This window comes from Phascolarctos cinereus, unplaced genomic scaffold (genome assembly GCF_003287225.1).
Source record: "Phascolarctos cinereus isolate Bilbo 61053 unplaced genomic scaffold, phaCin_HiC Scaffold_4;HRSCAF=312, whole genome shotgun sequence".
Taxonomy (NCBI): Eukaryota; Metazoa; Chordata; class Mammalia; order Diprotodontia; family Phascolarctidae; genus Phascolarctos; species Phascolarctos cinereus.
Window position 1 is genome coordinate 678,993,459 of NW_027555847.1, and position 14,737 is coordinate 679,008,195.

General features: G+C 52.2%; 1 protein-coding gene across 1 annotated transcript in view; it reads right to left on the bottom strand.

The window, feature by feature from the left end:
* MAST3 (microtubule associated serine/threonine kinase 3) overlaps nucleotides 1-14,737 on the bottom strand; it is an 83,252-nt gene that overhangs the window by 37,483 nt on the left and 31,032 nt on the right. Inside the window, 9 exon segments of the mRNA XM_078154158.1 lie at nucleotides 861-1,026; nucleotides 2,738-2,870; nucleotides 4,302-4,440; nucleotides 5,371-5,579; nucleotides 5,928-6,013; nucleotides 8,797-8,864; nucleotides 11,469-11,601; nucleotides 13,125-13,226; nucleotides 14,463-14,672. Coding sequence (XP_078010284.1) covers nucleotides 861-1,026; nucleotides 2,738-2,870; nucleotides 4,302-4,440; nucleotides 5,371-5,579; nucleotides 5,928-6,013; nucleotides 8,797-8,864; nucleotides 11,469-11,601; nucleotides 13,125-13,226; nucleotides 14,463-14,672 — 1,246 coding nt within the window.

Below are 14,737 nucleotides of genomic sequence, written 5' to 3' on the forward strand. Positions count from 1 at the left end.
GGAAGGGTCAGCTCACAGCAGGGGTGGCAATGGCTGAGGGAGCCTCTGGTCCCCAAGCCCTGTCCAAGAGCAGAAGAATCCTGTGCAGCCAGGGGCCGGAGGGCCTGACAGGCCATGCTCTGCACAGCCACGAGGTTCCAGCCTGATACCCCTCCCCACCCTGTCAATGCTGAGTTCTCTCTTTTTTGGGGGAGGTCTCAGTAAACCAAGAGAGCAGCTTGGGAGGAAGCCTGGAATAGCTCCCCCGCCCTTCCCCATGGATTACGTTCCAGAGCTGGAAGGGACATCAGATGTACCCAATTTACAGATGAGGACACCGATGCCTAGAGAAGGCCTTGCCCAGTAACCCACAGAGAAGAAGCATCAGAGGCTGAGTCTGGAACCTAGGTTCCTGTGACCCCAAATCCAGTGTTCTTTCCACTGACCCATGACGAAACAGGATGCCCACCTCCTGATGGGTGGGAGGATCAAGGCTGCAGAATGAACCATAGGCTTTTGGACACAGCCAACGTGGGAATCTGTTGTCTAACTACACATATTTGTTACAGGGGTTTTGGTTTTCTTTCTTTTTTTTTTCCCAATTGGAGGGGGAGAAAATAAATCTGTTAATTGAAAAAAATGTTTTTAAGTGGGAAGGCTCCCTTCTCCCTGGCCATCAAGTTGGAACCTGGGGCCAGACTGGGCCAGAACATCACAGTGACTCAGTGGGAGAAGGGTGACTCAGCCCTAGGTCTCCTGACTGTCCCTCCCCCCAAGTCCAGGCTCATGCTCTGCACAGCACTGTACGGCCTCTCACACGCACCTTCAGGGGGCTGAGGGGAAAGCCCCAGCTGAGCCCCAAGCCCCAGAGGGAGACATACCGCTGATGACCTGGCCAAAGAGCTCCTCGGGGGTGTCGCCGAAGAACGGAACACAGCCCACAAGAAATTCGTAGAGGATGACGCCCATGGCCCACCAGTCCACCGGCTTCCCGTAACCTTGTCGGAAAATCACTTCAGGTGCGATGTACTCAGGGGTCCCGCAGACCTGGGGAAGGAGAGATGCCCAGGTGAGGCCTGGCCTTTGGCAAGAGACCACAGGGCCCGAGGCTAGATACTCCTGCTCGGCCATTCAATCAGCCAACAGGCATTTATTAAGCACTTACTGTGTGCTGGGGACTTCGCTAAGCGATGGGGACAGAAGGAAAGGCAAAAGCATGGTCCCTGCCCTCAAGGAGCTCATACTCTAAGGGGGAAGATAACACATCTGTTACAGGCACATACTAGATACATAGAATAGAAGGAAGGTAGCTTCAGAAGGGAAGGCACTGGGAGAAGCCTTGTGTAGATGGAGGGATTCTGTGGTCCCACAGTAGACAGGCCCAGGTGTGGTCTGCTGGATGGCAAAGGTGGGGAAGCTCGGAAAAACGGCTAACTCAAAGCACATTCCTTGCCAACTGTAGAATTAACGGTTAGAAGAAACCTCAAACAATATTTATTTCCTTCTACAGATGAGAACACACAGACAAAAAGACACAGACACACAGATATAGACAGACACATAGACACCCACACACAGATACAGACAGACAGAGATACACATTCACAGACACACACAGACACAGACACAGACACACACACACACACACACACACACACACACACACACACACACAGAGATACAGGCAGACACAGAATCAGACAGAGACACACAGGCACAGATACACACACACAGTGAATTAGTGAGAGAACCAGGTTGCAAACCCCAGGTCCTTGAGCAAGTTAACTCTTTTAGCAAACCATTCAACCTCCTTGGAGATCAATCAATCGATCGATCAAGCAGGACCTCAGTGTGAATTCCAGCTCTGCCACTTTCTGCCTCTGTGACCATGGGCAAGCCCTCAGTTTCCTCACCTGGAAAGACTGGACTAGGCAGCTAAGGTGACCTCCAGTTCTCCATCTGTGATCCTGAGTGACTCAGGCCGGCTCATCAGAGTGATTATTATTAGATCATCTGACCAGCAGTAGTTACCCAGGCCAGTGGGGGCAGAGGGCTTCCTACATGTTCCATGCCCAGCTCTGGCACTGAGGGATATGGTCCTGACCTGGCGTCCCCTCTACGGCCGCTACTCCACCAAACTTCTCTGCCAATAGCGCCACCATCTTTCCAGGCACTCGGGCTGGAAAACCTCCCTCTTCTTCCCCCCACCCCCCCTTCCATCTGTGGCCTTCAGTAGCTCCCTCCTGCCTGCAGGATCTACTACCAACCCCTGTGTTCAGGGCCTAAAGCCGTCACCATCTGGCCCTCACCTGCCTTGTCAGCCTGAATTTGCTCTACAGTCCTCTTGGCCTGTTTTGTGATGTGGCCCCAGGGTGGGGAACCTGCAGCCTTCAGGCCACATGTGGCCTTCTACATCCTTAAGTGTGGCCTTTTGACTGAATCCAAATTTTACAGAACAAATCCTTAGATTGTCTAGACTTGTGTGCATGCGCCTGGCATTCCTCCAGCAGCATATAAGCTGTTTTTTGTTTATGTGCCTAGCGAAGTGTCCTGCTCACAGTAGGCGCTTAATAAATGCTCACTGGCTTGGACAGGATCAGGCCGGGCAGTGGACAGGAAAGAAGCTTCTCGAGGAAGTTTGGAAAAGACGATGTCTGCCTCACCTCCCGCCCTAGCTGGTCACCCTCAACCCCCTCCCCCACCCCGGAATCCTAAGCCCCTTCCTCTCGAAACCTCAAAGGGAACAGGAGACACTCACTTGCTTGTCCACAAACTCACGGGCATCCTTTTCGATGTGGCCCTCATACAGATTTGTGGTCATGCTCATCAGCCCGATCTTGGACAGCCCGAAGTCCGTCAGCTTGATGTGGCCCAAGGACGTGATTAAGAGGCTGTAACAGAGCAGGCAGGGGCGCGGCTGTCGGCGGGGAAGGACAGCGTTGGGGGCCACACAAGGCTTCAGACAGCCGGGGAAGCTGGGACCCACTGCTCCAGGCAGGACAGAACTGAGCTCTCCTGCCCCTAGGCCACTGGTCCTCTGGTTCTATCTTTGGATAGAACCTTTGGATGAAGACCTTGGAACACAAGGAACCCAGGCACCTGCACCCAGAGCTGGGAAGGACCTCAGGTCTCCCCCCCGCAACCTTCCACCCACAGTGTCTCTGACTGAGGAGCGAAGGAGTGGACACTGACCCTGTGTTACCTCACCCAAGGAGGTGCAGGATGACACCCCCCTCCCAGGATTCTGCAGCTACCTCTGAAGCCACGCCTGGGGAGGTGTGCTCTGGGCTGGGAGGCCCGAGAACCACAGCTGGCCCCCTCTACTTCCCCTTCTGTCTTCCCTGGCGGGAAGCTCTCAGTGACCCCTGGGGCCAACCACAGAAATGAAACTGTGCCCAGGTGCCCGAGAACACCCATTTCTCAATTCCTCTGGGCAAGGGTGTTCTTCCTCCCTGGCTGCCCTGCTGGGTGTGATTTAGACCTTGTAATCTGCTCCAAGCCCCTGAAAGAAGCAGGTGGGGCGTAAGGATGAGGAGAAGAGCAGAGAAGGACGGAGACTCTTAGGTGATGCAACCCAGGGCTGATGGGCAATTAAGAGAAATGTCAAGTGCAGCCGAGCACTAAGCTCCTTCCTCTGCACAGTCATCCCGTGGGCAGAGAGAGCCCAGGAATTTAGAGGGAAGAAGAGAGGTCCTTCAGATCCAGACCCAGACTCTGGCATTCTAGAGGAGGAAGCAAGCCTGGGGTGGGGGAGGGGAGGTTGGGACAGGCTCAGAGTAGAACAGCGAGGCAGGGCAGAGAGGAGACACAAACCCTGGGGCCCTGGAGCCCAGGGTAGGACTCTTTCCACTACAAGAAGAACAGGGACTGTCTGGGGTGCACCTCGACAGGCCAGAGAGGAAGTGAGTCGCCCAGGGACACATCTCAAGTCAACGTTAAGAGCTGGGTCCAGGACCCAGATCCTTCTGATAAGCCAAGGGCTAAGCTGGGCTTCCCCATGAGGGATGATAAAGACTCAAAGGAGGAAACTTCTCCCCAAACAGAGGAGTGTAAAGTGAACAGGAGCTGGAGCCTAGAACCTGGATCTGGATTCTAGGTCTGCTCTTCCTATCTGTGTGACCCTGAGGCAGACCTCGGTTTCCTCATCTGTAAAGCGAGGGGTTGGACCAAAGGAGCCCTAGGGCTGCTCTCTCTCTGCTCTGGGGACTTGGGTTCCACGCAGAGTGCTCCACCCCCAGGCCCCACACCCTAGGTCGGGGTTAGCCCACCAATGAATGCTGCCTCTCCAGCAGCCTTCCCTCCCAGGCTCTGCCTCCTCTCACTTGTCTGGCTTGAGGTCCCGGTGCACGATGCCATAGTTGTGTAGATACTCCAGAGCCAGGACAGTCTCTGCGAAGTACATCCGGGCCATGTCCACGGGGAGGGGGCCCATATTCTTCAGCAGTGTGGCGCAGTCCCCGCCTGCAGGAACACCGGGCACCAGGGCGGGGTGAGGCACGACCCAGCCTCCACAGGGAAGGGGGTAAGGAGGGAAGAACCCACAAGACAACCAGACCTTGGAGAATGGCTCCCGTCTCAGCACCTTCCACAGGCTTCACTCAGGAAAGGCCTAACGAATGAGTGAATGAGCTGAAGGACGGCCTGAGCAATGACCCCGGCCACAGAGAGTGACCGAGGGAGGCAGGAAGCCAGGGCCACTGTGGCCTTCTCTGGAGCCAGAGCCAAGGGAGGGAAACAGGGAGAGCACCACCCTTGGACTGTTCTGCTAAAGCCTTTGGCAGAGCTGTCTGTCATCTGAGGGTCTTGAAACACAGGATGGCAGAGCTGGGAGGGCCCTTAGAACACAGGATGGCAGAGCTGGGAGGGCCCTTAGAATACAGAATGTCAGAGCTGGGAGGGCCCTCAGAACACAGGATGTCAAAGCTGGGAGGGCCCTTAGAACACAGAATGTCAGAGCTGGGAGGGCCCTTAGAACCCAGAATGTTACAGCTGGGAGGGTCCTTAGAACACAGTGTCAGATCTTGGAGGGCCCTTAGGCAAAAATTAGACCTTAAAACACAGAATGTTAGAACCCATCAGGACCTATGAACATAGAACATAGAATGTCACGGTTGGAAAGGCCCCTTAGACTGTAGACTGTCCAACCTGGGAGGGGCCTTAGGATATAGAAGGTCAGAGTTGAGAGGGGTCTTAAAACACAAAATGTTGGAGCTAGGAGGGGCACTTAGAGACTACCCAGTCTAACCCCTTAATGTCACAGATGGGGAAACTGAGGCCCAGAGATGCACCCAGTTACACAGAAAGTCTGGAGTACAGCTGGGAGGGAATCTTTGAGTCTTGACCCCCCAGGTGGCGTGCTCCTGCCAGCACGTCCAGCTGCCTAGTACTGACCTTCCACATACTCCATGACCATGCAGAGGTGCCGGCGGGTCTCGAAGGAGCAGAACATGCTGACGACGAAGGGGTTCTCGGCAAAGGTGAGGATGTCCCGCTCCACAAACACTTGCTGGATTTGGTTCCGGAGCACTAGGTTCTGTTTGTTGATCTTTTTGATAGCGAAGCGCTGGCGGGTCTCCCGGTGCCTCACCAGATACACAGCCCTAGTTGGGGAAAAGAGGAGGCGAACGAGAGGATGGCTAATGATCTATGCTCTAAGAACCCTCTCAGCTCTGACAGTCTACAGTCCAAGGGGCCTTTCCAACCATGACATTCTATGTTCTGTGTTCAAAGGTCCTGATGGGTTCTAACATTCTGTGTTTTAAGGTTCTCCCCAGGACTCTCCCAGCTCTGCCATTCCATGTTCTGCTAACAAAGCCCACAGCATCTTGCCTCAGTAGCCCCTCTGGCCCGCCCAGGAGGAGAAGCCCAATAAATTCAGTTACTTGTCAGCTCTAGGGCCAAGGACATTGGTGTCCACAGTTCAGAGGGCAAGGCTATCTCCCACTCACCCATATGCCCCATTGCTGATCAGCTTGATGGTCTCAAAGTCATTCTCACAGGGTTTCCTCCGGGAGGGGACAGGGAGAGATCGGTTCTGAAAAGACCGGATAGAAATTGGCTAGGACCCCTCAGCTTCCAGTGCCTACCACGCCCAGGGGCAACATGGGGAGAGGCACCCTCTGCTTGAGAACCCCCAAAATCCTCTGCCCTGGACTCAGGAACCCTCAGGAGGTGGAAGGGGAGGGAGGCCATCCTGTGGCTTCCTCAAAGGTCCAAAAGGCTGGTCTTGTGCCTTGCCTCGGAGGGCAGAAATGGTTCAGGGAAAAGACCAGTGAACTTTAGAGTCAGAGGACTGGAGTTCAAATCTCAACTCTGCCCCTGTGTCACCTTGGGGCAGTCACTTCATCCCCTTCCAGCTCTGGATTTGGGGGTCCTATGACCTGGAGGTTCCAAACCTGAATCACTGCTATCACAACCTCAAAGCCTTTGGGCAAATTGTTTCACTGGTAAAGTGGGAGGATGGGACTGTCTGATCTCTAAGGTCTCTTCAAAGCTCCAATAAATCCTATAGATCACCTCGGGGGGGATATTGGGGGCTCGAAGGGAGGCAGATTTAAGGAAGAATTTTCTAAGAAGTGGATCAGTCCCACAGGAAAGCAAGCTGCCTTAGGAGGTAATGAGTCCCCTGTCACTGAAGGTCATACAGTCAAAGAGCTTGAGTTGGGACCTCAGTGGCCATTCCAGACCAACCAATACCCAAAAGGATCCCCTTGGATCCTATCATCCAATGTGTCAGTTGTCCCTTCCAGCTTCTCATTATCCACAAATCCAATAAGCATGCCAAGCCCAGATTCCCCCCCCCCCCACCATACTGACGCTGAATCTGGCCATCCAGCAAGTTCTGATTATCCATCATCTAATTATCTGACCACCCATCCTACCACTCATATCATGACCTAGTCCACATCTTTCCATCTTCTCCACAAGAAGAGTGTAAAATACTTTAGCTAATGCGTGACTGAAATCTAGGCAAACCAACACCTGGGGCACTTCCTTCAGAGCCAGCCAGATTAGTGAGACATGCCCTGTTTGGGATGAAGCCACCATGCTGCTTCTCTGTGATCGCTGCTTCCAGCCATCTCTTTCACATCCATTCTAGAGTTTTCTCAGAATTCATGCCAAGCTCACTGACCTACAGTGTACACACTGTTCTCTTCCTTTAAAAAAAAACAAAAACAAAAACAGGGCCACATTTACGCTTCTCCAGCTTTGTGACCCTTCTCTGGTTTTGCACGATCTTTCACATATTACTGACAAAAGCTTGGTAAATACATCGGCCAGCCCTTTCAAGGACACAAGGAGAGGTCACACAACTGCTCTGCAAGGGCTTCTGTGAAAGGGGATCCCTTCCCTTCACTCCCCATGCCTCTCTAGCTGCCATGACGCCTGGTCCACACTCCAAGCCCCTCCACGGCAGGAATTTCCCCCCAGGCCCACTGCAGGCTGCCTCAGTTGCCCATTCCATCTAGACCCTAGGCTGCAGCCATGTTTCACTTCCACTTCTAGACTTTTCCATGCCAGCTGCCCCCCCACCCTCTCACCCCTCCCACTACTGGAAATCAAAGTAATCAAAGAAACTGTCATTGTTCCTGGAAAGAGTGTCTCAATCAACTCCCTTACAGCTCCACTCACCATCCCTGTAACTTTCCAAACCAAAACATCCCTTCCCACCACCACAGCATTATGTGTATTGTCTCCTTCCATTAGAATACAAACTCCTTAAAGGCAGGGACTGATTTTTATTTGTATACCCAATACTTAGCAAAGTGCTTGGTTGATAGTATGTGTTTAATAAAATGCTTTTCAGTCAGATATTCATTAAGCACCTATTATGTCTGTAGAAAGGATAGGGCTGGAAAAATAGATCTGAGTATGATAAGCGGAGAAATAATTGAATCCCTGGGAGCTGATGAGATCAGCAAGGGGAGAAGAGAAGAGGGCCTATGACCACTGAGGTCCCTCCCCGCTCTGAGACCAGAACCTCCCCTCTGGCACTTTCCCAACTGAAAAGCTATAAATCAAGCAGCATTTTTTCCTGAAGTCTTTCAAGGAAACCACATTTCATACCATCTCCCACCTTCCTGGATTCTCCAGCCAGAGCCGTGCCCCCAAGATGGGACACTTCTCTTCCCCCTTTCCCCCAGTGTAAGCAGTCAGAGCCTGGGCTTCCTGGGAACCGTGATCCTCTGTGACAACCAGCTAGCTGCCTACTCCTACCCCAACACCAAACCAGAGGAGCCCTGGCCCGGTCCTGCTGAGGCTCAGACAAGGACTGGGCTCCCTCCAAAGGAAGCAGGTGCCAGGTCAAAGGTCACAATTTACACAGAGGCAATACCCTTTTCTACAATCTCTTGAGTATCCCCCACTGTCCATCAGCGGCCTCTGCTAGGGAGATCCCACCACAATAATGATCACTCACAGTGATAAGGCAACTTTAGGCTGGCAAAGTACTTTACATCTATTACCTCATTTGCACCTAGGAGGTAAGGACGATTATTATCCCCATGTTATAGAAGAAGAAACTGAGGCTGAGAGACGTAAGTGTCTTGGCCAGGGTCACACAGCTAGCAAGTCCATCTACGGCAAGCTCAGATGTCAGATTTTCCTGACTCCAAGCCCAGCCCCTCAGCCCTTACATCAGGCTGCTTCCTCCAACCAGTGGAAGTTTGCCAGTAGCCATGGCTGGTGCCCAGACACAACATATGTTTCACCAATCCCTCACTCATTCACCATTCCCCCATCTCCAATTCTTCCTTGTTACTGGGCCTTGGCACCAGGGAGGAATAGCTCTCAAACCCAGAGCCTTGGCACACTCACCTCTGGGGGGTCTCCGGCTTCAGGGGCAGTTGAAGAGCCGGCATCCGGAGGATCCAGTTGCACCATTTCTGGAGAGACAAAGACAGAGTGAGGGTTAGCCTGGGGCCTCAGGAGCCCAAGCCAGCACACGAAGGCGGGAGGTCTGGTCTGAGACACGGGTGCTCAGGGGAATGTTGGCTCAGGCCTGGGAAGAGCCCAAGGGGGTAGATGCCCTCATATGTCAGTCCCAGCTCTACCCCTCACTCAGTGCCTCCCTAGGCCAGGCCAGAACCACAAGACCCTAAAGTTGGCTGGGACCCAGTGGGAAGGGAGTGGAAGGATCCCATCCACCTAAGACCTGATCAAAGATGCCTCTTGCACAAAGCTGGCCAGCTTCAGGAGAGATGGCCCCACTTACTATCTGTGTCACTCTGGGCAAGCCAAAACCTCCCTCCCTGGATGTCAAGTGATAGGGTTGGACTAAATAGGAGACAAGCAGCCCACAAAATTCTCCAGTACTGTCTGAGCCGGATTACAATGGACTTGGGAAATGTTTACCAAAAAAAAAAATACAGTACAACATAGCTAATGTGAATTTGTGCTTTTCTAAGTCAATAGGCAGCCAGCAGGGATCCCTTACAATTTGAGTTTGACACCATTGACCTAGGGGACCTTTGAGGCCCCTTTCAGCTCAAAATCCTATAACCCTTTGTTTAAAGATTTCAGTAGAAAGAGAGCAGCCCCCCCACCTCCAAGGCAGGCCTATCAACTTCCCCTCCACGGTCCTATGTCTACAAAATAAAGGAGTTAGAACAGATAGTCTGTAAGACCCCTCCCAGCTCAGACATCCTGGGTTCCAAGGGCCCTCCCGGCTCTGACATCCTGGGTTCTAAGGGCCCTCCAGCTCTGACTTTCCAGATTCTGATTACCCTCTAAATAGCTTGACTGGCTGGTAGGTCCTCAGTGACATGAGGCCTAGAAGTCTCAGGATTAAAGCACCCAAGTCTTCTGCTCTAGGAAGAATGCCAAACAGCCAAGTATCCTAGCACCCAGCAGTTAGCCGCCTCCATATCACATCTGTTTAGCACAGGGTTCTTGGCATACACCCAGGAAGCTTCTTCCCCCTCCTCCTCCCGCCCCCCATCACCTGTAAGTTTCCAAGGACTGAGCTTCCTTGAAAAACAGCAATGCATCTGGGGAGCTGCAGACTCTACAGGCTGCAGGGGCCTCAGAGGTCAGCTGGCTCAACCAGCTGCCTCTGTCAGCCATATGTAGAAGGCCGTTACCCCAAAAAGGATTTTTTAAAAAATGACAGAAATAATTCAATATATAGTACTTTAAATGATGCAAAGAGCTCTATATAGCTCAGCTCACTTGGGTCTCACAACAGCCTGGGGAGGTAGGCCCAGGGCAATTACTGTCTTCATTTTACAAGTGAGGCTTGAACCTCTGAGCAGCTTAAGTAACACCCCCAGTATTACAAAGAGTATCCGAGTCAGGACCTGAACTCATCTTCCTGACTCCAAACCCAGAATATATGCTAATGCTAGAAGCACCGTCTATGCTGTCCTTATTGACTCCTTAGCCCAGGAGTGGCGAACCAGCGGCCTCTCGGTCCTCAAGTGTGGCCCTTTGACCGAACCTAATTCCATTGGCTGGGATGGGGGGAGGGCTACTGAATTGAATCCAATTCAATCAAAAGGCTACACTTGAGGACTGAGAGGGCCATGTGTGGCCTTAAAGCCACAGGTTCCCCATCCCTGCCTTAGCCTGTTTCCCATCCTGACCGCTAAGAATCTTTCCTTCTCTCACCATCACATTTATGGCAGATGATTCATTTCCTGCTTCCCTAGGACGGAGGCTGTCAGTCCTGGTGGCAGTTTCCTCAGTCTCCATTCCTTCATGCCTAAACCTTCTTACCCCTATGGAACTCTGAACCTGCCCTCTGACCAGAGAAGAGACAGCCTCCTAGTCATCAGAACTGGTCCTTTCATCCCAACTTCTTTCTTCCCATCTCTTCCAGGACAATGTCCCAGTGGGCATTCGCTTTTCTCTGGTTCTTCAGTCTCTCCCTTTCCATAGGCTCTCAACTCTGCTTACAAATATACTCCTAAAAAAGCCCTCCCCTGACTCTTCCAGCTCTCTCCCTCTCTCTGTCCCTCTCTGACCTGAGAAATTTATTGAAAAAACTGTCTACACTGGGGGAGACCCTCAGAATCCAGAGTGTCAGGGCTGGGAGGGCCCTCAGAACCCAGGATGTCAGAGCCGGGAGGGCCCTCAGAACCCAGGATGTCAGAGCCGGGAGGGCCCTCAGAACCCAGGATGTCAGAGCCGGGAGGGCCCTCAGAACCCAGGATGTCAGAGCCGGGAGGGCCCTCAGAACCCAGGATGTCAGAGCCGGGAGGGCCCTCAGAACCCAGGATGTCAGAGCTGGGAGGGCCCTCAGAACCCAGGATGTCAGGGCCGGGAGGGCCCTTAGCACACAGACTACAGAACATCACATTTAGCAGGAACTAGTAATTCCTAGAGTTTAACCTGTTCATTTTACAAATGGGGAAACTGAGGACCAGAGAAAAATGACTTACACAAGGCAAACAAACAGCAAAGCCCAGACTAGAACCCAAGTCTTTTAGCTCCCAACTTTAGTATAGTCAGGATTTCAGCAAGGGCTGACTCAGTTTCCCTCCACTTACCCTCTAGAGGGTCCTTGGTGAGGCCCAGCTGACCAATGATGTATCGGGGAATGTCTGTCTTGATGCCCTGACCCACTCGGGCATGTCCTTCTGCTGCTTCCAGGAGGTGGTAGAACTCTTCAGGATCAAACTCCTGGCAAGCAGGGTGGGAAGAACAGATGGAATGGAGCCTCAATCCTAGCACTGCTGCCTAAGCTCAGTGGGCCAGTGCTTGACGGGGGTGGCGGGAAGAGGCTGAGCATGCAGCTAGGCACATGGATCTGAAGGTTCTTGCCTTTAGCCCAGGGAAAATCCTAGGCAGGGTCCTTCCTCTGACACATACAAGCTGTGTGATCGTGGGCAGGCTGCTCAACACTGCCCCCCCCCCCAGCAATTCTCTGAGATTACTCATTGGAGAGGAGATGCCAATGTATGCAGGCGGTGGGAACAGTCCCCACTCCAGGGAGGTCACCAGCCCATGCCAACAATGCATCCAACAGGAAGGAACGGTGCTGCGGCTTAGAGGCTTCTCCCATCCCCATCCAACCAGCCAGGCGCCATGCTTGTTCCTATCTCACCCTGTCAAACCAAACCCTGTCTCCCATCCTGTGAGGCCAGCTCCCATACCACCTTCTCTAAGGAGACTTCCTGAATCGCCTCAGCCACGGGGCAATTGCCCTTCTCCAGCCCTGATGGTCTGTAATGCTTGTTGGCCCACTACTCAGACATGCTTTGTGGGTGAGCCAGGCTCCAGAAGGAAGACAGGGACCATGCCACAGGATCATAAACTTAGAACCAGATGGGGTCTTAAAAAGTCATATACTCTAATCCCCTCATTTTACAGATAAGGAAACTGAGGCACAAAGAGGTAAAGCCTGGGGATGCTGAACACTTGCCCATGGTCCCATCGACGTAAGAAGGTTCACCTCTTCCCCATATCTCTTCCAGCAGTTAGCACCATGCATGGCACACAGGAGGCATTTAATAAATGCTTGTGGACTATGTCTCCTCCCACCAACCCAACCACAAGGCCAGATATACCAGGGGCATCAGCCATTCCAGAATCAAAAGGGGACCTGAGATATCATCTAATTCAACCTGTATATGCACAAGAATCCTTTCTACACCAGTCCCCAAGGGCCCATCCAGACATCTAGATGAGGTACGACCAGGACAGAAGACAGAGGGCCTATCACTTCCCTTGCTCTGGGCATCATGGCTCTAGATATAGTCTTCTGGCTGCCATACAACAGTAAGCGCCATCTTATTGTGCTTCATACTGAACTCCGAGTCCACTAACTCCCCCTCCCCTCAATTCCCTGATTGTCTAGCCTTGCCTCCCACATCTTATACTTGGGTTAGTGACTATTGGAGTCAAGTACCAAACTTTACATTGAGACCTATTGAATTCAAACTCTTAGATCAGTGTAGCCTTTTTACATCCTGATTCTGTTATCCAACATGTGTGACTTCCTGCTACCAACATGGGCTTATGTGTAATCCACAGGTGAGGACAATTCTTCCCACAACAGGCTGTCATGGGACAGAAGTTCCAATGGGAGAGCCTTCTCTTCAAGTCACTCGGGGTGAGCAGCCTGATAAGGCTCAGCTCAATGAGCCTCTCCCTTCTTCCCCAAGGTAGGCTGTTCCCACCTGAGCCGGGCAGTGCATGCTCACCAGGCATTCCAAGAGACGAGCTGGGCGGGAGATGACGATTAAGAGCTTTCGAACAAGCTGGCCAATGAAGGTGACCTCCTGGCTCTCTGAGCGTTCATGGGCCTGTGGGGTCACACAGAAGAGGGGCAAACGGCATCACCAACTGGGAAGGGGTCTGCCTCCAAACAAGCCATTTTGCCCTTCACGGCACCACGAGGCCAGGGAGAACAAACCTAGACCAGAGACTAATGGGATTTCCCTGTAGCTGTCTGCACACTACAGCTTCACAACAGATCTATAAAGTATGGATGTACGTGTAAATATACACATATAAATATACACATATATACAGATACACATAATGACATCTGTTGACTTGAGAGAGGCCACAGGCTTCCCTAGCCAGGACCCGGGTCTCTTGGATCCACTGATGGCCTCCCCACTCATGCTGTCACCAAATCTCTTCTTGTTAAGACTTCTTGATTGTCTCTTGGGACTGAGCAGGCTGAGGGCCCCCATATTCACTGGAGTTTCTTTAAAAGTGGCTAGGTGTCCTCTGCCCAGTATTCTCTCCATAACCCCTTCAGCATCCCATGTGGGAGCAGACAGGACCTCTGTTATTATCTCCATTTGACAGATTAGGGAACATGTTCAGCATGTGTTAATTGATCTATCTGTCATTTCCTCTCCTCTGCTAGGGAGCTATGGAAGGCTAGAGGTGGGGTTGAGGAGAAACAGCATGGCAGAAGGGTGAAAGCCCTTAGCTTAGAAGCTGGGAGATCTAGGCTAGTCTCAACCCTGATCCATAGTTCTTTAACCATGAAACCGTCCTTCCACCTCCCTCTGAGTTGCAAGTTTCTTCATTTGTAAAATGGAGATGATCTCTTAAGGCTGTTCTGAAAAAAACATGCTATAAATGCGACTGTTGTTCCATAGAAGGATGATTCCCTACCTCCCTCCAGCCCCTTCCTGGCTTTTCTGACAGGTTCTCAGGGATCTATTTTCCTGCCCATTTCCCCTGACCTGGAGGTTTCAGAGAAGGAAGAAAAGAGAATGGGAACAAGGGAAGAGAAGGGAGGGCAGGAAAAAAGAAGCAAAGAAGAAGAGGAAAAAGAGAAAGGAGGAAGGAAGGAGGGGAGAGAGAGGAGAAAGAGGAAGAAGAGGGGAAAAGAGAAGTGTAGAAGGGAAAGAGGGAAGAAGAAAGAGGAAATGGAGGGGAGAAAAGGGAAGAAAAGAGAAGGAAGAGGGAAAGAAGGTAGAAGAAGAGAAAAGGGAAAGAGGGAGGAAAGAGGAAGGGAAAGAAGGGAGGAGAAAAGGGAAGAGGGGAAGGAAGAAAGGGGAAGGAAGAGAGACACTCACATCCTGCAGCATCTTCTCTAACTTTTCCTGGAGCTCCAAGAAGTAGCGGGAGGTGACCAGGTCCTCCCGAGCCTTGGCCAGGCAGTCCCGGGCCAGCTCCACTATCTGATGGTGAATGAAGCTGAGGACGCCATCAGCCAGGGCCAGGGTGTTGGAGGGGGAGAAGGTGGTGATGATGTCCTGCAGCCGTTCCTCCATCTGGGCAGTGGCCTGTGCAAGGAGTGGAGGATGAGGAAGGGGACATAGACCAGAGGAAGAAGGGGGTAGACAGTAGG